Raw genomic sequence first — 25,819 nt, 5'->3', positions numbered from 1 at the left:
AATTACCTAAAGAAAAAAAGCTCAAAAACAGTTGATGAATACACACTCCTGGGGATATGTAATGTTGAAGGTTGACAACTAGGAAAGTCACAATGGATAAACATATAAAAATAAAATTGTTCTATCAAAGGGAGTTTTCAGGCTGGGGTTGGTCTGGCTTAGTCAGGCTTTGCTCACATCTACAGCCAATTTTATATTGAAGTAGAGATTCAAGTGTGGGATGATACCATTATGTTACGCTAGCCAAAAATATAGCCAATAATAGGCTTACTGTAGGACATCACAATTTGTTTGTGTAATGGCACATGCATAATTTCAGATTTAAACACACCACTCAATATATACATGCTATTGTTTATATCAAGCAGTACAATTCACAGATAGAGTATGTCCTGTCCATGAAAGCGACCAAGGACATGTTTTTTTTTTTTCTTTTACCTTTGAAGGTACTTAAAAAGGAAACATAAAGGAATATACCAAGTGTTTGGGAGATTTGACTCTTGGTCAATTTACTCATTAAGTGATGAAAACATCAAAATCATCCATGTGTCCCTGGTAGCTCTTTAGCATGATGTTAGTCATGTCACTCAACATGACTATCACTCAACTCAGAAACTACATATGTTGAGTGATAGCAGGCGACTGGCATTATTAAAGTAAGAAGTCCATCGGGCCGATCTCCAAAAAACTTTATTTTTAGTTTATACATTTAAACTTTTGAGTTTATTACATTTAGATGAAAGGCTGATCAGGCCTTTTCCATCAGGATCTCTTAGCCTGTGGAACCCTTTGGCTGAGGAGAGATTAGGTTAGAAAGAAGAAAAAAACAGAAAGCAGACAGAGTGGAGTCGCCGCCTCTTCCTCTCCTTTCTCAACTTGTTTTTCTTCTCCCCCTCATCCCTCTGTCCTCTCCTGTCCTTTCAGAGAATGAAGGATTTTTCTGGATCTTCTCCAAGACTTCAGGTCTGTTATTCTGATCAGTCTACAGCTCAGTGTGATGCGTTTCCCCTCTCACTTTTCTCTCTATCCCTCTCTCTCTAACCTGTATCTTTTCTCTCTGTTCCTCCTCTCCTCTGTGTCTTGGCGCTGGTCACTCCATGAAGTCAGGTGATAGTCTGGACCTGTGGCATAACAGTCTAGGGATTTAGGATTAATTTGTGTAACACACATGAAATACTACACACATCTTATGAAGCTACAGTGTAATGGTAATTGTGTATGGGGGAGTCCCAGAACAAGTAACAGTTATGTCTGGGTGTGTGTGTGTCAGTACATGTCGAGACACAATACAGTATTGAACAATTTATCTCTTTCCCTACTCTACATTTAACCTGAGCACTGCAATGTACACTTAGCTGTTAATTGTATGGCACTTCTATTTACCACGGAGTATAAAACAGAGAGTGATTACACACAACAAACACACAACATTGCAAGTAGTCAGGTTATCTCACATGTAGCCTCATTTTTCCAAACCTTATTGATTGTTATGCATCTTTTGTGAAAATACTGTATAAAAGTATTTTAACAGCAAGTTAGATTTGCTGCAGGCAGGTCTTCGTGGAACACATTACATGTGCATGCATATTTTATATATTTGTCTGCAGCATTTCAATGTACATCAGACACCTGAAACGTGTTTTAACTTGAACATTCTAGGTGGCTTTGGATGAGCAAAGATCTAATGTAGTTGGCATAATTATCTTATTGATTTATTTGAAAGGGACAATCACAGATTACAGTGATACTATAATAATTACTGCTACTGATGCACTGGTCATTTCTGTATGGACAAAGATTTTTTCCACAATCAGTTGCATTTCTGCTTGACTGTTGTAAATAGAAAGGATGAGGAAACTTAACTCACTGTAGATAACATGAAAAATTCACTAGTGAGATTTCAGAGGATTCAAAGATGTAAATGATGCAAGCAGCCAAACTGCCTCGTCACAACCGCGATCAAATTGATCTGAAAGGAAAATATCAGTGTATTTCATTTTTTGCGTCATCACACCTCTATTTTACATGATCCATGGGCCGTTTCCCACTGCGTGGCTGAGTTGTTATAATTCAGTATATATGCCTTTAATGAAAGGTCATGTGATGCTCAGTAGACTTGGAAAGTACATGTTGTGGAGGACACCCCACATTTATGGCTTCCACAAGCCGCACAGAGACAGCAGCTTTTGTTTTTCACTCTCTGAGCTTTGACTAGTCTTGAGTTGCTCCTTGTTTTCCATCTTGCATGGCTTTTTAGTTCCTGTAGATATTCTTCTGTGGACATACAGAGGCCATCCACAGTGAGTCTCTTTAGAAACACTTTTAGTTGCTTTGAAACTCACAGTGGGCAATGCCATGTTTGGCTTTCAGACCCATTTGGACTTCTTTGGTTTGGTTGTGAAGTTGTTGTCAGTACCCAGCTGAAACCCTGTAGTCCTTAAAAAGTCAACTTTTCAAGAATTGAAAAAGACTGATTTATATTTCTATAAATATTTCTACATATATTGGACATTTAACAATACATTATCAGTGTTTTGTGTTGATCTCAAGGTCATGAAGCATTTTCTACATGTGGGAGACCATGTAAGATGGCAATGACAGTAGGAAGGCAACATCTGAGGCCAAACATTTCTGCAAGTCACTGATAAGTTAGTCCCTTTTTTTGGACCAACAAGTGTTTGGTGTGATCTTGTCTGTGAAATTCGGCTTTTTCTGTCCATTTAGTCTATTTATTATTCAAATGTTTAATGAGCTTGTGTCCCAGGAAGAGGCGAGATTCACCCAAACTTGGTTTCAGGCTGAAATGTTTGAAAAACCCTTTGATATTCTAATCTAAAATGCCCAAGCATGATACAAAGTGTGTATTTCTCTTCAGCAAACAGTGCGAGGGCAGGAACCTAGGCCGAAGATACGCTAACACGTTTCATTACTTTACTGAACAAGAGAAAGACTTGCAGAATGCTCTCTTCTTCTGTTCGGCTGCTTCTCTCTTCCTCTCTCTCTTCTGTTCTGTGACAAAACTTTTTTTACTGCTGTGACTTCTCACTCTCTTTCTCCCTCTCCCCCACCCTCTGCTCTGCTAATCATCTATTTATGATTTTCTCTTGATGTCATTTTCCCCACCATATTTTCCCCTCCACTGAATGCTGTGTGTGTGTTTGTGGTTGTATGTGTGTGTCCATACATATTGAAGAAGTGATAATGCAGCAGGGCCTTTGAGTGTGCATGAGTGCATGAAAGTGTGCACACACATTTGTGTGTACATGCGTATGTGTTTGTGTGTGTCTGTGTGTGCATGCTTGCCTGTATTCAATACCACTTGTGTGTGTGTGTGTGTGTGTGTGTGTGTGTGTGTGTGTGTGTGTGTGTCTGCAAGTGTGTGGTCACATTTAAGTGTGTGTGTGTTTGTGTGTGTGGGGAAAAACCCCTCAGTTTGTCTGGGGTATGAATGCCTCGAGGTTTTTCTCGTCTAAACCCTGCAGGGTAACAGCTTAGGCATGTTTACAACAGGGGGAAAGTGGGGAGCTACGTATAGATTAAGGGGTGAGGCAGCAAAGTTTCCAGAGAAGGACTCTATAATTAACTCCTATTTGTCAAATGGCAGTCCAATCACGTCGACTGGTCTGGGTATGAGACACGGTTCAGTCGTGGCTAAATGCGGAAGATTGGAGTTAAAAAATTTACAAGAGCAGCATTTCTGAAAGTTCAACATTGCAGTGTAGTGGTTGTATATTTTAATGGGCATGGGTCCCATGCATAAGACTTACTTTGGGTCCAAAAATAAAAACATTTAAAAACCTCTGTGCAAGAGGGTTGGGGAGTAATAATCATTTGTTACAATCATTCAATCCTCCAAGGAAACCTGATTTGACACAGCTTGAAAGAGCTGTTCATCACAGTGACAGGGTAAATTGCTGTAGCTAATTGCTAAAGCTAAATTATTATTGCAATTAAAGTGTTATGAGTTCTTATGCTTTGGATGGGAGTGTACAAGCAGAAGAAGAGAGTGTACCTTGCTGGCTTTTCTATTTTCTGTGTGTATCTAGACATCTATATATGATTTTATGATGACGTGTCAAGGGCGACTGTCACTCACTCGTCTTCCTCCTCTCTTTCTCCCCCACCCTTCTCACCTTCCTCCCTGTCCTTCCGTTACTTCCACCTCTCACCTTTCTCTCTCTCACCTCTCTTTCTCATTCTCCCTCTCTTTCCCCCTCTCTCCTCTTGCCTCTCTCCCTCTATTTCTCTGTTTTTCGCTCACTTCTCTCTGTTTCACTTTCTCTCCTTCCTCCTTTTCTCTCCTACTCTCATCTTTCTCCCTTTTTCTCCCTCTCTCACCTTTATCTCACCTTCTCTCACTCCCCACCCCTCTATCTGACACTTCACCTCAACAGCAAGTCATGAAGTTTGTTCTCCGTTGAACTGGGTGTACGGTCTGCACAGGAATACAAGATTACACTGTGGAAAAAGGGAGGAGGGGGACCACTTCCCTTCTGAGAGACTCCCTGTGACATCATGAGTGCTCCACCTACAGGGAGCCCAAATATGGATGTGAAGGTGGTCTCCCAGGAGATGGCATTGCTTAGCAACATGCTGGCAGCTTACACCTTCATTGCAGGTAAGTCCATCTGAATACTTGCTGTGTGTTTGTGTGTGTGTGAGTGTGTGTGTGTGTGTGTGTGTGTGTGTGTGTGTGTGTGTGTGTGTGTGTGTGTGTGTGTGTGTGTGTGTGTTTTGTGTGCTTGTGTGTATGTGTGTGTTTGAGTTGATGATTTGGATAAAAAATCACTTAGATCCCAGAGAAACAGACTCAGGTCCCAGTACCCAGACCAGTTCAATTCCAGTTGTTTGCTGTAGGCTTTTTCAAATTCCTCAAGAGCACAGAGTACGCTGAGTGTTACGTCACCAAACCGGAAAACAAGTCCCCCAACTTCCGCTCGGAGAATCAGGAAAGGGGTTTCGAGCGGTGGCTAGCTGAGCTAGCTGAACTGAAACGTGATATAAACTTTTAATCGACGGCGTACTACTGTATTTTCGTTGTAGCTACGTATTTGTGAGGAGCGGAAAATGTTTTCAAGGCGACTGAAGTACCAGCAGCGGAAGAATCCGAACAGTGACTTCTGCTGCGTGCCTTTGTGCACCGTGTCGGGCAAGTTCAACTCCGCTGTGAGTTTCCACCGCTTTCCAAGAGACGAAACTTTAAGAAACATATGGATACGTAATGTGAGACGCGAGTTCCTGATTATGTCGAGGACCACGACGGTCTGTAGCAGACATTTCATCCCCACAGATATCATTCAGGGCGGGCGGCGGCGCGTGAGAGAGGGAGCAGTGCCCGTGCTGTTCGCCTGGAACAACTACTCTCTGCCGGCCCCACCGCTGCCGGACTCAGCACAGCAGCCAGAGGAACAGATGGACGTCGGATTGCTGGTTCAGTGCCACGATTACGCTGCAAGACCAGAACCATCAGCTTTGGACTTAGTATGTGAGAAAATAGAGACGCAGAGGCTGGAGATAGAAGAACTGCAAAAGAAACTGGTGGATGTTGCACTGCAACAGTCGTTTGGCCTGGAGAGGTTCGCAGCATCGGATGACGACATCAGATTTTTTACCAGGTATTCTGTCCCGTGATGTTATGACCTTGTTGCAGACCTAGATTGGGCTCATATTATTATTATATTATTGAGTGCTGCACTAAGTTACTTCCACTGCCTCCTGGCAAGACCTAGCTATGGGAATAACATTAATAACAAATAACAGTAATGGTTTATGCTTGCTATAAGGCAATAATAATCATTTTGTTACACTCTTAGATTTGCCAGCCACCGCCATCTACAGGCATTTTGGGAAGAGATTGAACCTGGAACCAGCAGAATGGTGCGTCTTTGTACACGACCATCCACTTCCAGAACAACAGCAGCTCCTGAGAAGACGGCTGATCCACCTCAACCGGTAGGCATATTCACATTACCTCAATATGTTTTGGATGAACATACAGTATGGGTTTATCCTAACAGATCTGAGGTCACCTCCAGGCTGGTGCTCCTGCTTTTAGGGAAAAAGATAGCAGTTGACACAGCACAGAACAACTCTACTGTATGTTCTGTACATACAGTACATGGTGAGGCTATGATTATCATCATTACCATTGTCATCATAAATGGTACAAACAATTATGTACTCATCATCATAGCCTGGTCACATCATACATGTACAGTATCATTTTGATTAGACTGAACGATATACTAGATCCATTTGTGCTACAGGCCTAACTGAGTGATGGTATGGGAAGTATGGGAGTTGAGACAAATAGATTTGGGGCAAACAGTCTGCTACAGAAACTGATATGATATGAAATGATAGCCTGCTACTACAGGCTATCATTTCCATCACCACGATTGGACAAGAATAACACAGGTTATATGTAGTGGAAAAGATAACCGTACTAATATAGGTTCTTCTCCCCACCTGCCCTCCACAGAGCCGCTGCCTTCCGCTGATCGATGGACTGTTTCTGTTTTTGATGTACCTGTCTCTGGGTCTGAAGATGAAAGATCTGGGCCATCGTTTCAGCATCCATCAGTCCACTGTCAGCACGATAATCAACACCTGGGTAAATTTTTTGTACACTTCATTGGGCGCCGTTGGGATATGGATGTCTCCTGAGGCAGTGAGAGCCACCATGCCAAGAGTGTTCCGCAAGCACTCTGACACCCAAATCATCGTTGACAGCATGGAGATAAGATGCCAGACGCCTTTCCTCCTGCAGAGTAAGATGTCCTCACAGTATAAATCCCACACTACCCTGAAAGGAATGCTAGGTGTGTCACCCCACGGCGCTGTTACGTTTGTGTCCTCATTGTATCCTGGCTCTGTAAGTGACAAAGAACTGTTCAAGCAATCTGGCATAATCTCTCTTTTGCATAAAGACATGGCTGTCATGGTGGATGAGGGATGCAGAATCGATGACCTGGTGCCCGGTAAAGTTTACAGACTACCTTTTCTCAGTAAAACATCACCGCTGTCTCATGATGAAGTGTTGCTCACTCAGGATATTGCACAGCTGAGGATACATGTGGAGAGGATAAACAGGCGCATCAAAGAGAACAAGCTGTTTGATACGATTATCCCCCTGACCTTTGCTGGCAGTGTCAACCAGCTTTTTACAGTAGCCAGCCTCCTGGCAAACTATCAAAACAAGCCACTAGACGAGGATTGGTAAGGCCATGGCAAAGCCATAAATGATTAATTTGAGGCTTGGGGTCAGGCCTTGGCCTCACTGAGCGAGTCTCTCCTTACATGCTCAGAGCCTCACTGCCAAAACGAACCTAGCATCCCAGTAGCCTATCGCTGGTTGTATGTGTTTTATCATACATGTATATCACTGTATATAGCCTAGTTCAGTGGTTCTTAACGTGAGGTCCAGGCACCACCCAGAGGTCCTTGAGGGGGTTCCAGGGGGTCCCTGGTGAATTGTTAAACTTCAGCATTATTTCATTTACAAGAAGTTAATTAATTAGAGAATGTTGAAGAATCACTATTTTGATCATAGTTTCACTGTTATCTTTCTATACAATACAGATAGTTATGGAATTCTGGACAAAATCATATCTAAAAATATTAGGGGTCCTTGATATGAAAAAGGTTGAGAATCACTGGCCTAGTTCATGCCACTAAAATGTGTATGGTTGTAATGTTCCTGAAAAAAAGGAAAAAAAAGTGAGTTGTATGAGCTGCGGTGTAAGATCAGTAGTGGTATGAGTTTTGGTGCAAGATCAGTAGATGCTTTGATCAGCATATGAGAAAAAGTCTTTACTTATCTGCTGTGCTATTACACTGTTATGTATGTAGTAAAAGTATGTAGTATGAAATCACAAGCCATGTATATAATACAATGTATGGAATCAGAAAACATGTCATTTATACAGTGAGTAGCCTAATAAATTGTATGTAAAATGTTTTATTGTGTACACATCATTTCATTGTTTTTCCTTGTATATGCATAACAATCAAAGCTTCTAACAAACAAACAGCCAAAGCTTCTCCTCTTAGCAACACCTCCAACTGGACTCCTGAACCTCTCAGCAAAACCTTTTGGAAACAGACATGCAGGTACTTCTGCATGTAGGCCTACACATTAAAGTACAGTGGGTGCTGCAGTCGGAACATTTCCCATACTGCCTATGCCTGTGTAACCCTGTATGATTCAGTAATTACACAAATAGCAGCTCACCAGCTCACCTGATTCCAAACAAGACAAATAAACAACATACAAATCTCAACAAGAGACAAGAAAATGAAAAAAGGAAAAACAACCAAAACTCTAGTCAGACAAAGTATGTGTGACATTTTATATACAATTACCTATGTCCAGATGATAAGAAAGCAAAATTGCATTCAATCACACACCTTACTATGTTCCAGGCCTTTATATGTTTGACTCTGGCAAACAAATGTCTGTTTAAGTTATACTTAAGTAAATGATAGTAAAAAGACTTAATAGCTTACAATGCAGTTGTCCCTTTGTTTATACATAAATATGATGTGCTATGATATGCATCTCATCTGAAACACTTACTGCTGTTCTAGGTTTGTGCCATTGCTGCTCTGCCTCAGTGCAGGTGTGGACAGACAGAGAGCACAATCTGCACATTCAGCACTGAATAGTGTGCTGTTTGATACAGCAAAGCAACTGTGTGTTTACCGCCAGCTACACATGAGTGCCGATGTGATATGAGGACGACCGGGGCAGAATCCTGAAGCACTACCTGTATAAAAGTACATATAGAGAAGATTTTACAAACATTGACGCTGATTAGTTTGAGTTTGAGTGTGGTTGTTAATGAGATGATTATGTGTTTTCTTTTGCAATTTTATGACTTTTATTTTGTTTTGCTCTCACGTGTCTCTAGAAAACAAGATCCCCATATCAGTGAGATTACCTGCTCAAATGAAGGATACATGAAAATCATGATACTCTAAGGCACTTGAATTAAAGTTCTCTCTCTCTCTCTCTCCCTCTTTCTGTCTCTCTCTCCCTTAACTCTCTCTCTCTCTCTGTCTCTCTCTCCCTCCCTCTGTCTCTCTCTCTCTCCCTCCCTCCCTCTCTCTGTCTCTCTCTCTCTGTCTCTCTCTCTCCCTCTGTCTCTCTCTCTCTCTCCCTCCCTCTCTCCGTCTCTCTCTCTCTGTCTCTCAGACCAACCAGAGAGGACAGCGTTGGTGTTTCTGGGTGGCGTGTGTGTCGGCCTCTTCGTCACACTCTGCGCCATCGTCTTCCAAATACACTGTCGAGCAGACTGCCACTACGGCAACAGTCAGCGTCCTCAGCATCGCCGTGGCAACAGGCATCACCATCACCACCACCACCACTGTCCCCGCCATCAACCCAGTGACAGTAACCCGGACAACACGGCTGTTGTTGCCTGTGGAGGGGAGGGGCCAGGCGGGGACAGCGAATCAGAGGACTGGGATGATACGTCAGACATGTCGGCACGGCGACGGAGACGCTTTGAGAGAGCTCTGCTGCACACGACTGTCTTCACATCAGCTGAGGGTATCTCACACACACACACACACACATGCACATACACACATAGTCATACATATGAAGATTTTGAAGACAAACACGATATCCACCAGATGAAAACAGTGAAACCTAATCTTGCAAATGATTGATAATGCTTAATGATGGTACTTTGTAAATGATAGTAGGAAATGTAAGTCCTGGATTGACAAAATGGTAACACTGTATATATTTATGTATGTATATATTTAATGATGGCTTCAGGTAATGATCTTTTCCCCAAAATGGATATATAGCATTTTGGAATAGGAAACTTCATACACTGCACATTAAAGGTAATACCAACATGGTTGTAAGTAACTTCTGAACATCCCCTATAAAAGTCGTACATCCAGAATATCACTGGTCATAATAGAAAATGTTGAAAACAGCACAGTCACTGTGATAAAGATGAAAGAGTTAACTTTGACATTGTTGAATTTCAGCTGTCTTCACCATTTGAGTGAATGAGTGTGGAGCTATCTACCTTGACATAACAGCAAACACTACAAACAAACAATAATAATAATAGTAATGATAACTGTATTTATATTGCACTTTTGAAAACAAAGTTACAAAGTGCATCACAGAGACAAGGAAATAATAAAATCAAAAGCAGAGGGCAGAAAATAAAACAAAAATAAAAGCCGTTGAATAGTTAGAATAAAACAGAATAAAAGCAGAGCCAAAAAAAGAGCAATAAAAGCCACAATATGTGAGAGAAATTGTTATGAAAAGGCTTCTCTATAAAAGAAGGTTTTAAGCAGGGATCTACAAGATGATACAGACTCAGGCAGGCTGCTCCAAAGCATGCTGGAACAAATAAATGGAGGTTAATAATGTGTCAGTGCACCTTCCTTTAAACACACTCACAAATGCTCTCTATTTATCTCTCTAAACATCATTCTTTGTCAGACACACACACACACACACACACACACACACACACACACACACTAAAATAGAATGTCCTTTCAATATTGGTGTGCTGTTTGATGGTAATGTGAACGGATTTCTTCTGTTTTTGTGTGTGTGTGTGTGTGTGTGTGTGTGTGTGTGTGTGTGTGTAGAGCTGGACCGGGCCCAGCGGCTAGAAGACAGAGAGAGGATTCTCCGTGAGATCTGGATGAACGGACAACCAGACATCAGCACAGTCACCCAGAGCCTCAACAGATATTACTGACAGATAGCCAAACAGATTGATAGACAGACAGACTGACAGATAGATAGACAGACAGACAGACAGACAAAGAAATAGACAGACAGAGAGACAGATAGATAGACAGACAGACTGACAGAGAGACAGACAGACAGACAAATAGACAGATAGATAGACAGATAGACTGACAGAGATAGACAGACAGACAGAGAGACAGACAGACAGACAAATAGACAGATAGATAGACAGATAGACTGACAGAGAGATAGACAGACAGACAGACAGATACACAGACAGACAGACAGACAAATAGACAGATAGATAGACAGATAGACTGACAGAGATAGACAGACAGACAGATAGACAGACAGAGAGATAGACAGACAGACAGACAGATACACAGACAGACAGACAGACAGACAGATAGATAGATAGACATACAGATAGACAGATAGATAGACAGATAGACTGACAGAGAGATAGACAGACAGATAGATAGATAGACAGACAGACAGACAGACAGACAGACAGACAGACAGACAGATAGATAGACAGACAGACATACAGATAGACAGATAGATAGACAGATAGATAGATAGACAGATAGATAGACAGGCTAATAAAAAGACTGATAGATAGATGAACAGGCAGACAGATGCATAAGTCGGTAACGGATGAATAAATAAGTAGACAGAGGCAAGATAACAGTATGATAGGCAGATAGAACGGTGGACAGAGACAGTTAAACCATCAGCTAGCTTGATAGATACATTGATAAATACACTGACTGAACAGAGACAGACAGATAGAAACTGTTACTGACAGCAGTGCCTTGAGCACAGTTCACTGCACTGAGTAAACAAGGAAAGGATCCGAGTTGTGCTGGGTCAATCCTCTAATACAGGATGGCATTGACATGTTTGGAAAAACTGAGCTGAGGACGCAATGGAGCTACGCAGCACACACACACCCGCTGCGTGTGTGTGTGTGTGTGTGTGAGAGAGAGAGATTTCTTCAATCGTTTTTCCACAAATTCAAGAGATCTGAAACTCTACCTGGAAACCTACAATGTCTTACAATGTGCAACTGCTGTCAAAAAATTACTGTTAGTCAAAAAATAGTCCAAGGCTACATGTGCTTTTTTTATAACCTTTTTAATCATAAATTTTTAACGGGTACTTTTGAGAGACGAGGAGGGGTGGGGGGGGGGGGTGGGGGGGCTTCCTGGTGGCTTCGTCCTGCAGCTGTGTTCGTGAATGCACAGGTTCAAATCCTGGCTGATGCTGTGCTGTTGCACTTCTCGCAGCTCACATTTCGGTGCATCACCGCTGTCTGTATATAATATATAATATAAGATGCTCGAGGGGCGCGGACTGCAAACTCTCCTTAACATGAAAGGCAGAGGAAAAGAAGAAGAGAGAGAAAACGAGGAGAGAGAGACAGATCTCAAACTTCTACTCTGAAGAGGAGCACATTAGTCCCATGATGGAGGTCCACTGTACTGAAGAAGCCTGTGCAAGTAGAGTTGCTTTGACTTGTGCCATTTTGCATCCCCAAATGAATCGAACTGAACGCTTACTAGGAAATGGCTGTGGTAAAATGGTCGATAAGAAATGTGAGCTGTGGCATCAAGAATAATGTAACACGTCTCTTGCTTTAGTCTGTTTGGTGGGATGCTGTGGGTGTTTTTCACACACTTGGAAACATTTCTATTGTTTTCACTGCACTGGGCCAGGAGAGTCGATCACCGTGTTTGAGAGGATCATGCTGGGTTTCATATTTCGACCCAGGTGTTAATGAACTGAAATAGACAATAAAATTTCATTCCAGGCTTTTATGAAAGCTGTCTGCTGTACATAATGTTGAGTGATTTTCTTGATCAATGTAAAAATAATAGCTCACATTTTCTTTGATAATAAAACAGTTTTTGAATGTCTCAGGGATTAATTATTGTGGTTGACACTGGAAAAACATATCTGACAGTGAGGCTCTATGTGTGAGATGTGTCTTCTCCTCTGTAAGGAAGAACATGCATTGGACAGTGTCATCATGGATGGTACCAGGAGCCCAGACATAAACATTTAATATTGAATTTTATCAAATGCAGCCCCAATATATTTTAATGTGAGGGTGAGAGTGAAATTTTAATTGACCCCCTACCACCTACCTTAAAAATGACTGCCCACGGAATATTAAACATGAACAGCTGCGCATATTACTTGCTTGGTATAAAAAACATTGACAAGATTATTATAAAATGTCATTGTGTGTGTGTGTGATATACCCACATTTCACTATTCCTTCTTCTTCCCAGATCCTCTTAAGGTTTATAAATTATTCAGCTCTAGACGATAAGTGTTGTTTGCAGTTAGAGGACAGAGAGATGAACTGAGTGGATTGTTCCTTAACCTGATGGGGCCTTCATGTTAAATGCTGCAATACAATATTACCAACTCTTCACTCTGTAACTGTTTCTGTTCAACACAACATCACAACATGCTGAACCATGCAGTACATGAGAGAATTATAATGGATCGAGTTCTATTGATAAATGGTTCATCTGATTATGGACATTGATATCCACCGATAGCATCTGTGCTTATAGATTATGATAAATACATGATCAAAAGTATTAATATTGATTTATATGAGGAAAAAAATAGTTGACAAAGATAAATGTTCAAAAGCAAAGTTCTCAATATTACTATTAGTTGCTGTTGTTCTCTCTAAAATGACGGTGCTCATATATCAGGATCTCCAGTGGTCAAATTGTTCAAATTCAGCAAGCTTGGTGGTAAGGAGATGGTTTACCTGGAATTATTTTTGTGTTATAGTCCCAATCAGGATATTTATTTATATATTTTAAAGTGGTAATCTGCGGGATCTTCAATTTTTTCTTTTGGCAACAACTTTGTTGATAAGTGGTCGTTGCTATGGTGTTTTTGCACCACACTTTATTTGGAAATCAAACAGTGTCTCCAGTACTGTTATGCCTTTTTCCTTGGGTTTTCTGTTGATGATCGGCTATAAAACTGCACTCTCTATAAGCTACACACATTTCCATAATGTTTGTTTTGGTGGTTGCATGTGTGGTGAAAAGCTTTCCACTGTGAACCCTCATGGTGTAGTTCCTGAGTGACAACAGCCATCCTCTAGTGACATCTAGAGGCGGTGATGGGCAACTGCAGAGAAGTTTGAATGATTTTCTCCAAGTCATCTCTGTTGCATGTTGATGCATCATGTGTAGTTCAAAGGAAAAGCTAGAAATCAGATCCACTTCTGTGTATAAAACATTCCAGGGCAATGTTTACACCTGATGATACTTGGATATTATGGTATTTATAAAAATTCCTGTCAACTTAGAGAAAAGTCCACCCCATTAAAAACCAGACGGCCAAAAACAAACGGCATAGGTCGCAGAAATTAAACTTTCAAAAGTGTCTTATTTCACTGTAAATACACCATAACCTCAATATTATAAACGTCAGGGTCATTATGCTAAATTTATGAAAAGATCTAGTTTCATGTTTAAAAAAATCTTTCTATCACCTTACTGTCTCCTTATAGACATACAGTATATACCAATACCGACCTGTAAATATCTGAATAACCTACGATATTATGACACTAAATAATTTATCCTTTATGTCTCCTTACAGTATGGTTTCAGAATAACAAACCGCTATGGTCTTATAATTTAGGATCATAACTGCCTTCTGGAACAAAATATTCACTTTTTATTATCTCATCTGAGTTTCTTTACAAGTAGACCTAAATAAATCAGTAAGTAGATTAATAAGTTATTTAGGATAACATTTGTTTCCCTAATGTAAAGCTAGTGATAAATCTCTGGTTAATTAGCCAAAGTCACCATATGTGAGTAGGTACTGCTGCTAAGCATACAAATGGGAATGTGACCTCCTTTCCTGACATTGTTTTATGTGCTTTGTTGATTTTACAAGCAAGTTTTACTAGCAATGGTCATAAAACTAAACTAAGGCTGAATAAATTTCAAATTAACTTTGCTGGTAAAAATGGCCAATATGTAAACACAACATGGATTTCTATAGCATATCGCCTACTGCCATTATGCTAGATATGGTTTGCTCTAAATTGCCCTGAGCCCATGCCCAGCCCACATTTACAGTAAGTACGGGAGCAATATGTTGGCTGGGCAATAGAAGGCCCATCAGTGTAACATTCCTATATTTCCATGGAGATTTGTGGTGTTGCTGTGATATTTGTATAGCATCCTCCTAAGCCGAGTGTAGCATTGCTACAGCTCTTTTTCTGAGGTTTCATCTTTCTTGTTGTTATTTCTATGGCAGGTCTCCCTGTCCGGTCCTGCCCTGCCTACTAACAGCGCTATCGCTTTAACGGGACGCGCGGTGACGTTGGGACGGGGGATAACGGAGCCAAGAGAGCGGGCTGCCGCTGGACCGACTCCCGAACGGGACCGGAACATAGGCCTACATGACATAAACTGTTATCGTTCTAAATCCGAAAGAGACTAGGCTACAGCCTAGGGTTCCTGTCCGAGATGAGAGACTATTCAGCCACTCCGAGCCGCGGAGGCTCCTGCGTGCCGTGCTGCCAAGTTTGCGTCTTCGCCTTTACCGCATTTCTCCTCGTTGCAGAGAGGACGGCGCGTGAGTTCTACCTGGGACACGCGCACGCACGCACACACACACACACACACACACACACACACACACACACACACACACATTCACTAAAATAGACTGTTCTTTCAGTAATTGTGTGTTAGCCTACTTGATGGTGATGTGATGGGACTCTGAAGATGTGTGCTTGTGTGCATGAGTCTGCGTGCTTTCACATTCTTGTGTGCGTGTGTCTGTGTACATGCGCGTGCATTTGTGTGTATGTGTGTGTGAGTGTGTGTGTGTAGCTGGACAGCGGCTGGAAGAGAGACTCTCCATGATGAGATGGGCTATGTTTTGGATGCCATATTCGTCTGCACATGCATATGACTTTAAAATTAATAATAAACACACAGGCGTGTTTGAGTTTTCACTTAAGCGACTGTCTTGTGTTGTCATGAATAATAGAATTGGATTCTGCAGCCAGCACAAGTCCGCCTCTTTCCTATATTTACACACTGCTTGTTATGAAATCCTGTCTGCCGCAAAAACTGCAGACTCACGCCGGAGTTCTCGCTGCTTTTCACCAGCTGTGTTGTTCCACGCATGTTTCCCGTTTCCTAAAAACAATGCGGAGCCATGTTGTCATATTTCAGCGCCCTTTTTTTTGGAGGTGCCATGAATGGACGCGGGGATGGGCGGACCCCATGATGGGGCCTACCCCGCCCGGCCAGCCCGCCTGTTTGGCAGCTAAAACGGTTCAGATTACATGGAGAGAGGGATGGAGGGAGGCGGGGAGGGACGGAGGGAGTGGTAGAGAGACGGAGAAGAGAGAGGGGGAAAAGAGAGAGGGAGAGCCGCAGAGCCTCGGGCAGGGCCATGAGATGTGGAGGTTTGTCTGTACAGTTAGAGAGATGAGGAGAGAGCGTCAGTAGCTTTGTTGTCAGTGAGCCTGAAGTGAGACTGGCTGAAGTACAGAATAGAGGTCGGATAGATGACAAAGTGACACAATGGCCCACCTATAGGAACAGCAGTGTAGGCACACACACACACACACACACACACACACACACACACACACACACACACAATGCACTGGCAAACAGCCATAGAGCAAATGCTGTAGTCCTGATAAAGTAGCACTAAGACCGTAAACACCATTAAACAAAATACTGGATCAATCTATTATTTACACTTAGGGTTGGAGAGTAACAGATTACAATACAAAGAGATCATACTGTTATCTGATCTGAAAAATGCTAAATGTATTATAGTGATTTTGTGCATGATTTATGAAACTGATCTGTGTTTGTGGTTCTGTGAGTGTCTGTGCATGTGTGGTCTATCCATATATGTATATGTTTATTATGACCTGTATATGTGTGTGTGTGTGTGTGTGTGTGTGTGTGTGTTCTCTTTCCCCAGTGATCTACTGTTTTGTGTACTATCTGTGGGTCGGCCACAACTACTGCTATGCTCACCTGGCCGGCTTCACCGCACTGTTCCTGCTGCCAGGTGAGATGACAACAATAACACAGATAGATAAATAGATAGATAGATAGATAGATAGATAGATAGATAGATAGATATTAATGATAAACCTTAATTATGTAACACTTATCATTATAAAATACACAGAAAAAAGAATAGTAATATATAAAAAGGAGATAAACATTTGAGAGGAGATAAAACAGACACATTGACAGATAGATAGATAGATAGATAGATAGATAGATAGATAGATAGATAGATAGATATTTAATACTTAATTTATTTTTTTCATTCTACCTTTCCCAGGCTGGGGTCCTCAGTGGCTCAGCTATCTGTGGTACCTGTCAGATGGACGCATCCGCATGAAGTCTCTCACCTGGACACACATACTGCACCTGGGTATATTCAAAAGGTACATCAAGTGTGTGTGTGTGTGTGTGTGTGTGTGTGTGTGTGTGTGATGGGAGGTGGGGATGGTCAGAATTGATTTAATTCATCAATACAGCTGAAGAATAATTGCCAGTACTAGCGATAATAATTGATTCTGACTTACAGTTTCACAGTACATGACTAGGTGCAAAACAGAACCTAACATAACCTCACATGTAATGAAGACAAGACCGACTGTATGACAGTAGACTAAACACCATAAACACACTACACGTATGTTTATGTTTGATGAAGTATATGATGATGTATGTGGTTTCTCCCGCTCCCTCCCTTCCCCTCCTCCCTCTGCTGCCTCCCCAGGTTGGGGGAGTGTATGTGTCTGCCAGATGAGGATGTGTATGGTGAGATCATGCAGCAGGCCGATGTGTCTGCCTTACGCCTGTTTGAGGCCTTGGTGGTCACTCTGCCCCAAACGCTGCTGCAGACCTACGTGCTCATCTGTACCGACATCGGACTCAAATCTCCAGGTAGAGAGAGAGGAAGAGAGTGTGTATAGGAAAGTATAGGAAAGTATGTGTGCAAAGGTGAGAAGGGTGAGAAGGAGTGAGAGCATGTATGTGTGTGTGTGTTTGGAGCAGTTTATTCAAACTCTGGAGCATTAACTCGATTAGTTTGGTTCGTTTGGGGAGGTGAGAACGATGCCATTGGACTTGGTTGCACATCAAATAATGGCTCTGAGACTTCCTAAAAAAGCAAGTGCCGGTCCTCTTTCAAGCAAACTGCACTGCTGTTCGTTGGGAGTGAGAACATAATTCAAACCAACAACAGGAACCGACCCCAAAACATGCAGATTTATGACTATAAGGAGATGGATGTCGACATTTTATAGCCAGCAGTTACTCATGCTGGGAAAGCCTAGCATAATAAAATGAGGTCTTGACTGATGCCTCGATTCAGCTGTTTCTTTGTGTGTTCTTAACTGGTATGAACAGCAGAGCAAGGAAATTATAGCAAAGAGCGCAGACAAGTCCATCATGCTTAGCTAAAGTCACAGGGACTGGAATTGGATTTGTTTTGACTCCCCCAACAGTACCAACTGGGATGTTTTTAAAGATTCTTGTACTGACTTAGATGAACTGACTTTCACTGTATCGAGCTACATTACCTTCTGTGAGCAAATGATTATCCCCAGGAAGACAATTACATTGTATCCAAATAATAAGCCCTGGGTCAGTAAATCCCTCAAGAATACTCTCAATCAGAAAAAGCTAGCTTTCCACCAGGGTGACATTCACCAACAAAGAGATGCTCAAAAGTTGGTGAAACAGGAAATAAAGCTGGCCAAAATGCGGTTTAAAGACAAGGTAGAGGATGAACTTAAGAATGTAAATTCTCGCTGCGCCTGGAGGGGGATCAAATTTATGGTGGGAATTCAGGACAAGAAAAAAGGAGTGTTTAACTCTGAAAAGTCTGACTCCGTCCTGGCAGAGGAGTTAAACCAGTTTTACTTGAGATTTGATTCCCATGATTTTAGTGATGAACTGGCCAAATTTAGAGTTGTTTCAGAGGGCAGTCAGATTCAGATTGATGAAATGGACGTCTGGAGAACTCTTGAACAGACAAATGTGAGGAAAAGTCATGGGCCTGACTGCATCAGCGGCCGACTGCTTAAAAACTGTGCTTTGTTCTTGTGTGGCATTTTCACATTTATTTTCCAGCTCTCTTTATCACAGAATAAAGTTCCCATGTTATGGAAAGAATCCATGGTTGTTCCAGTGGCCAAGGTTCCATCAACAAAGGTGTTGAATGTTTATCGCCCCGTGGCGCTTACCTCATTAGTTATGAAAGGTTTTGAACGAATCGTGAAGAGGAGCTTACTGGCCATGTCACAGAGCATAATTGACCCACTCCAATTCGCGTATCAACACACAGCCACAGCAACATTGCTGGATTTTGTTGTTGGGCACCTGGAGGGCAAGAAGACGCATGTACGCTTATGCTTTGTTGATTTCTCGTCAGCTTTCAACTGCATGCAGCCCCATATTCTAGCTCGCAGGCTTTCTGAAATATCTGGCATTGACTTTGGCACTATGTGTTGGCTGGTCGACTTCCTGACAATGAGGTCACAGAGAACCCGTGTTAATGACACTTTGTCTGAGGCCCTGATGTGTTCTACAGGATCACCCCAGGGGTGCGTTTTGTCGCCTTTGTTATTTGTGCTCTACACCAATGACTGCCAGAGTATGTTTGAGTCAAGGTTCATAACCAAGTTTGCTGATGATTCGGTGATTGTCAGCCTCCTGCAGGACCATGAGGTGGGCCATGGTCCAGTCTTGGACAATTTTATCAAATGGTGTGATGACTCATACTTGCAACTCAATGTCTCTAAGACAAAAGAGATGCTTATCGACTTTCGCAGAAACCCTCCCGTCACGGCACCGACTTTTATCAATGGCATAGCTGTGGAGACAGTAAGCCAATATAGGTACTTGGGCACCATCCTGGATGACAAAATGACCTTTGATGCCAACACTGACTCCATCTGCAAAAAGGCCAATCAGAGACTGTTTTTCTTGAGAAAGTTGAGGGGTTTTAACGTTGACAGATGGCTTTTGAAAATGTTTTATTCATCTTTTATTGAGTCAATTTTAACTTTTGCAATGATCTGCTGGTTTGGCAACCTCAGCATGGTTAACAAAAATAGGCTGGGAAAGATTGTTAAACTCTGCCAGAAGACCATTAACTTGAATTGATAACTTGAATGATCTTGGCCATGTTTATCAAGTTAGAGCCACTCAGAGGGCAAAGGCCATTCTGGCGGACCCTCATCACCTTCTTCATGCAGAGTTTCGACTCCTGCCATCAGGGAGGAGGTACACTTTCCCTAGGAGGGCCAAATCAAACAGATATTTGAGATAATTTGTTCCGTCAGCTGTTGGGTTTTTAAACAAGCTGTAGGCCTAGTTGCTATTGCACACACACTTTAACAAAGGACTGATGGACTCTTAGTGCTTTATATCTCATTTCAAATTTCAAAATAAGAGTGATACGCAGATCAAACAGAGCCAACAAAACCAATAACTAGCTTTGTTTGATAAAGCATTGTGGCCTTGTATATTAGGATTTGGATGTTTAGTCCGGATACAGTATGTATTTTCTCCAACTACTTTCACACTGACTGTAAAAATACTCTGTGCTGCCCACAACAGCAAGCAGTATTCGGTTTTTTTTATGAATTCACAGACAACCTTGAATCTAATTTTAACCTATTTCTCCACCATGTATTTCCTTCAATGTGCATGTGCAACAGCCTTGTAATAGATTTATCTTTCTTAAAATGTATTCATATTTCTTTCTCTCTGTCTCTGTCTCTGTCTCGGTCTCTCCCTCTCTCTCTCTCCCTCTCTCTCCCTCTCTCTCTCTCCCTCTCTCTCCCTCTCTCTCCCTCTCTCTCTCTCTCTCTCTCTCTCTCTCCCTCTCTCTCTCTCTCTCTCACCCTGCAGCCTCAGTGTGTTTTGTGGTGTGTCTCATATCTCTCGCCTGGGCCTTGGTCCTCTATGCCAGAGCCTGTTCTCTCATCAGACCAGGCCACCTGCCCATGACCCCTGCTGCCATTCTCTGTAGACTGCTATGGAGGGTGGGTATATATGCAACTGCGAGTGTCTGCATGTGTGTGTGTGTGTGTGTGTGTGCCATGTGTGTGTGTACTAAAGGTCCGATCCATAATTGGAGTATGGTGTTCCCTGTTGAAACACTGTTGCTCCACCACTGGCTTTGTTTGTTTGCATATTCATTTCATTCATTACTTTAATTTATTTGTATTCCCTGTATCAAACAGATTTGAGAGCTAAAATGCTTTAATGTGTTTGTATCAAAATATGTATCATATATTTATATGCCTATGTTTTTCTGAGTGGTGGCTTTGTGTGAGTTTGATGGGTTTTTGCAGTGTGTATGTGTGTGTGTGAGAAGGAGAGATGGAGGGAGAGAGAAACATACCGTGACTAGTATATTTCTCTCTCTCCAGGTCAGCATGCTGGGATCTCGATTTGGCGTTCTCATGCTCTTCACACGTATCTTCAAACAGTGGATCCTGGGGGTGATTGGTGAGTCTCACACTGCCTGTTCACTTTCTCAGGTTTTATACTGTAAGTTTATGTCCAAGTGTGTGTGTTTATGTATGTATTACAGGTTGAATAATTAGTTGGTTGTGTGTGTGTGTGTGTGTGTGTCAGGTGTGCACTGGCTGGGTGCGACGTTCTGGATGGTGTCTCAGCAGACCAACATCATACGCTCAACCAGTCGATGGAGACTCTTCAACCTCGTACTGGGAGCCGTTCACATCTTCCTCTTCCTCAATGTGAAGGCCGGGCCGTCCAGATACCGCATGGCTGGGTTCTACCTGGTATGTGTTTTGTGTGTGTGTTATTTCTTCTGTCAGGGGGCAGAGGTATGCGGAATCGCAATCAAGAATTGCTAGATTGGTAATATCAGTACCATTGATCTTGGGCCAATCACAATAGAATGGGACCTTGACAAAAGACCAAACACATCGTGAAAATTGAACACGTCCTTGTTAGATGAACCAAATTTTTAGTAAATATTTGATACTGCGAGATTTGATACTTATTTCATATGCACTGGCAAGGAAAAAAGAAGCACGGCGACACACAACATTAGAGTTCAGAAATACTATCTCAAACTCAGAAAAGAAGAAGCTCGCATCAATTTAGCTTTTTTGCAAAGTGCTGAGTATTTGTGTACGTTTGGCATGCATGTTTCATTTAGCTTTTACACAAGCTTTACACAAGAGCATTTCAACGTCATTCAGTGTTTTACACAAACAGAAGTTTAAATTAGACCAAGAGACAGGGTATTCCCTTGTTCTTTGAGATAAAAAAGGCTGTCCAACATTTGAATGTGTTTCTGTTCACTCTTCTTCAGGCCATGTTCTTAGAGAATGCTTTTCTTCTTCTGGCCTCCTCCTGGATGTTTACCATGGCTTCATGGGATACTGTGGGCATCCCAGCTGCAGTGTTCTGCAGCTTCCTCATTGGTGAGAAACACAACCACAGAATGCTTTTAGATAGAGTATACATGCACAAACACAAACACTTTCTCTCTCTTTCTCTCTCTGTTCATGTTTCATTCTCCACACCTGTTCTTTCTAAGTGAGACTGCCTGTAGAGTCATTTCCTTCTTTTCTTTTAAGATCTAACACCACACACACACACACACACGCACACACACACACACACGCACACACACACACACACACACACACACACACATGCAGGTTTCCTCCACCCCAAGTCCTTTAAGATTTCACATACGCTTTTCACCTCCTCACCTCTATCATTCTCTTTCTTTCTCTCTTCCATCTGCCTCTCCTCCTCTCTCTAGGGGTGATAGCGTTGGTCCTGTACTACCGTTTCCTCCACCCCAAGTCCTTTGAGATCTTCCAGAGTATTCGTCACAGGGGGATTGGTGGAGCTTGCATGGAGCGGGGATCTACACTGTCACTGGAGGAGAAAGCCACACCCACCTTCAATCGCCATGCAACACTGTCTGGTCTGTGGCTGTTGTAAAGGTTTATCTATTTAGCGAGCTTTGTATATACAGTACCTATTTAAGATGATGATGATGATTGTTGTTGTTATTATCCTAAGCAGGAGGTGGGACCCTTATGGACCTCCCTCACCAATGGGAGGGCTGGAAGCACCACCACTGGCTGCTGATTCGCTTAGCCCTAAAGACGGGGGATGTAGCGAATATCTGCTCCGCCTACGGCGAGGGAGGGCTGGCTGGACTGATGGGTCTGGACGAAGACATTATTTACTCACCTGACCTTCCTCATGTTCCCCAGGTTAGCTGCTGTGTTCCCCCTGCTGTTGAATATGCAGAGAAGAGCTACTGGTTTCAATAGTGAGATTTACTGTCACCTGATCTTTTAGGAAAAAAGCTGAATTTCATTAGTATTGGTTTCAGTGGAGAGATTTATTGTCACATTATCTAATGCTGTTTCTGGTAGTAAATACTGGCATGCAGCCTATGTGTGATATTTTTGGAGATTAAAGTGGATGTTTGTTCTTCTTATTCTGATTTGTCAGGTTCCACATGTTCCACCACAGGCTCCTACGATTTCACTACCAGCTCCTCAACCAGCTCCACCACAGGTGACCCAGGTTCCACAGGTGAGATCTTTGTTTGATTTAACCTTAATTTAACCAGGCGAGTCACTTAACAACAAATTCTTATTTCATATGCCTGTTCAAATCGTTAAATGAACAGTGTAGGGAAGCAAGGAGAGATTAAGTAGCACAGTATGAGGATGTGATTCAAACCCATGTAGTCATGAGAGCAAATATCAGCAGACTCAGCCACCAGGATGCCTACTGAAAGGTCACATCTGTCTTTCAGTTTGTCTGTCTGCCAGTATACTTTCCTCTTTCTCTCTCTCTCTCTCTCTCTCTCTCTCTCTCCCCTTCTATCCCTCCCTCAAAGCTGACCTGCTGACCTGTCTCCCCCCCAGGTGAGAGAGTTGGCTCCTCCAGCAAAGCCACCTCTCAGCACTGTGGTGGCCAGACCGGTGAGGCAGGCTCCTCCCACAACCATCCAGAGAGTGCACACGCCTCCGGAGCTCATCCCAGTCCAGGAGGTCATCCTTGAAGAGACTGGAGAGGAAGAGTCCAGTGCTCCACACTCAGAGGATAAAGGTCAGGACAGCACACATACACACACTCACATGCCAACACATACTACGATAAGTGCAAGATAAGCATAATAACAAGTAATCAGGGATGAAGTTACCCTTGATCTTGGCATTTGACTGGCATAACTTTTTCAATCACCCAACGTTAAATCCAACATGATTTCATTCTCAAAGGTGACGAGGAGTTTCAGAGTGCTGCTTACGGCTCGCCCACACCCTCGTCTCCTCGGCAACCAGGAAGCCTCCGCCACATCGACAGCAACGGCGCGACCCTGACCGAGGCCTCGTCCTCCGTGGGCTCCCTGGACATCAAGACTCCCGGCTGGTCTCCTGAACGACGGTCCCCTCTCCTGATTGGTTCCCCTGAGAAAAACCCGGCTAATCCCGGAGAATCCAACACCACGCTGTATTTCAGCGCTGAGGCCCAGTCTCCCTCTAGCGGGAGCTATCTGGGCTGGGGCTCCGAGCTGTCGCCCATCTCCAGCTACCGAAGCCCCTACCGGATCAGGGAGGCTCGTTTCATCACATCCACCCCACGACCGGAGTCCCGCGCCGGGGCAGAGAGCCCCGGCCTGGCCCCTGTTGTCATCATCCCTGCCACTCCTGGTACAACGCCGGGCACTACGCCCGGTGGCACGCCTGGCGGCACTACCCCTGTTGCTTCTACTCCTGTTTCTTCTACTCCTGGTGCTTCTACTCCTGGTGCTTCTACTCCTGGTGCTGCTACGCCCGGCACCCCGATCACCCCGATCACCCCGATCACCCCGATCACCCCGATCACCCCGCTCACTCCAGTCATCTCCCACGCTCGCAAACAGATGGTCCAGTTTGTGGATTATAGAGAGAGGGCGGTGTAAAGAGGGTGGGGGTAAAGGGAAGGGAAATGCTGGGTGGGGAATGATGTTAAAGCCCTTTTCAGTTTAGTTAGTCCATTGATTGAGGATATACAGTAATTGACTTGGGGAATGCTTGGTGGGGAGTTTGGGTCCTTTTCAGCTCATTTCAGTCGAATCAGTCGGTTGAAGTATCTAAAAACTAATATACCTGAGCAAAATTGGTGTCTTTTTGTTTATCAATTCAGTATAACCAGTTGATGAAAGAAAATACACTATGCAGTATGGATTCATATTCACAGAAAATTAAATCTTGGTTACTCAACAAAGGAAACACTTGATAGAGAGAATAGAATTCACAGGTGCTGTAGAATGTAGGGCCAAAGGTGGCCGTCACTTTCATCCGACAGTTATTCAGAAAAACCCCTTACACTGGTTAACTTATGAGAATTATGAGAAACTAATAACAGAATGCTGTATGCTGATGCTGTATCAGGCCTTGTGGCCTATTCAGGCTCAGGCTACCATTGGGGAAATTCACCAGAAAAATCAACCAAATCACACACAAGTACAAGTCGTAAACCCAGAGATCTGTGGGTTGTGAAACCACAAAACATAAACAGTTAATCGCATAAATCAACTGGCCAAATAGACACCCTGCACTCCCCATGTGTGAATGAGTTGGCCATGACCAGGGGGCAGTTTAATGAGAAATAAGCAGGAACAGGGTCTCTCTTGCTGATAGAAAATCCAATCAGTTCCACTTGCTAATTATAGATTTTGTTAAGGAAGAAAGACCTGACCTCCCCACCACCATTCTTGTTAAAACTGAACAAATAACATAGTGACTTTGTGGTAAATGAACCAGTTTACAGTGACCACAAAATACAATCTGCCAGGGTGCTGTGCAAGATCTGTCATAATGCCACTTGCCAATGCCAATTCGTCTGGCACAATTAAACCAATTATCTACAAAATGCAAATATAAGAAATTGTATACAAAATGCAAATCAAAATGTACATTCAAAATTATTGAGATAATTTTACTTGCAAATGCTTATTATTATTTTT

At 42.7% G+C, this 25,819-nt stretch overlaps 2 protein-coding genes across 2 annotated transcripts; both read left to right on the top strand.

The window, feature by feature from the left end:
- The first annotated feature begins 2,608 nt into the window (after nt 1-2,608).
- Nucleotides 2,609-10,745, top strand: eva1ab (eva-1 homolog A, regulator of programmed cell death b). The gene is made up of 5 exons (XM_071909439.2): nt 2,609-2,620; nt 4,570-4,618; nt 9,197-9,394; nt 9,443-9,553; nt 10,633-10,745. The coding sequence occupies exons 2-5, from the start codon at nt 4,573-4,575 to the stop codon at nt 10,743-10,745; spliced, it is 468 nt and encodes a 155-aa protein (XP_071765540.1). The 5' UTR covers nt 2,609-2,620; nt 4,570-4,572.
- Nucleotides 10,746-15,261: 4,516 nt separating this feature from the next.
- xkr5b (XK related 5b) lies at nt 15,262-24,772 on the top strand. Its single transcript, XM_071909441.2, has 13 exons — nt 15,262-15,370; nt 16,748-16,837; nt 17,120-17,225; nt 17,564-17,730; nt 20,707-20,840; nt 21,231-21,309; nt 21,439-21,608; nt 22,148-22,259; nt 22,607-22,774; nt 22,876-23,069; nt 23,314-23,397; nt 23,736-23,919; nt 24,090-24,772. Exons 1-13 carry the CDS (start codon nt 15,262-15,264, stop codon nt 24,770-24,772), a joined length of 2,280 nt encoding a protein of 759 aa, XP_071765542.2.
- The last annotated feature ends 1,047 nt before the right edge of the window (nt 24,773-25,819 follow it).

This window comes from Centroberyx gerrardi, chromosome 1 (genome assembly GCF_048128805.1).
Source record: "Centroberyx gerrardi isolate f3 chromosome 1, fCenGer3.hap1.cur.20231027, whole genome shotgun sequence".
NCBI classification, from domain to species: Eukaryota; Metazoa; Chordata; class Actinopteri; order Beryciformes; family Berycidae; genus Centroberyx; species Centroberyx gerrardi.
The sequence above is the reverse complement of the archived record's forward strand: the minus strand, read 5'-3'. Positions and strand labels throughout refer to the sequence as shown.

What these genes read in the sequence shown, in the direction of transcription:
- eva1ab (XM_071909439.2), top strand. Translation starts at nt 4,573, where the DNA reads ATGGCATTGCTTAGCAACATGCTGGCAGCTTACACCTTCATTGCAG. An exon ending in AGCTTACACCTTCATTGCAG is followed by an intron (nt 4,619 to 9,196) that starts GTAAGTCCATCT and finishes TCTGTCTCTCAG; the next exon opens with ACCAACCAGAGAGGACAGCG. An exon ending in TGTCTTCACATCAGCTGAGG is followed by an intron (nt 9,554 to 10,632) that starts GTATCTCACACA and finishes GTGTGTGTGTAG; the next exon opens with AGCTGGACCGGGCCCAGCGG.
- xkr5b (XM_071909441.2), top strand. Translation starts at nt 15,262, where the DNA reads ATGAGAGACTATTCAGCCACTCCGAGCCGCGGAGGCTCCTGCGTGCCG. An exon ending in TCTGTAGACTGCTATGGAGG is followed by an intron (nt 20,841 to 21,230) that starts GTGGGTATATAT and finishes CTCTCTCTCCAG; the next exon opens with GTCAGCATGCTGGGATCTCG. An exon ending in ACCTTCCTCATGTTCCCCAG is followed by an intron (nt 23,070 to 23,313) that starts GTTAGCTGCTGT and finishes CTGATTTGTCAG; the next exon opens with GTTCCACATGTTCCACCACA.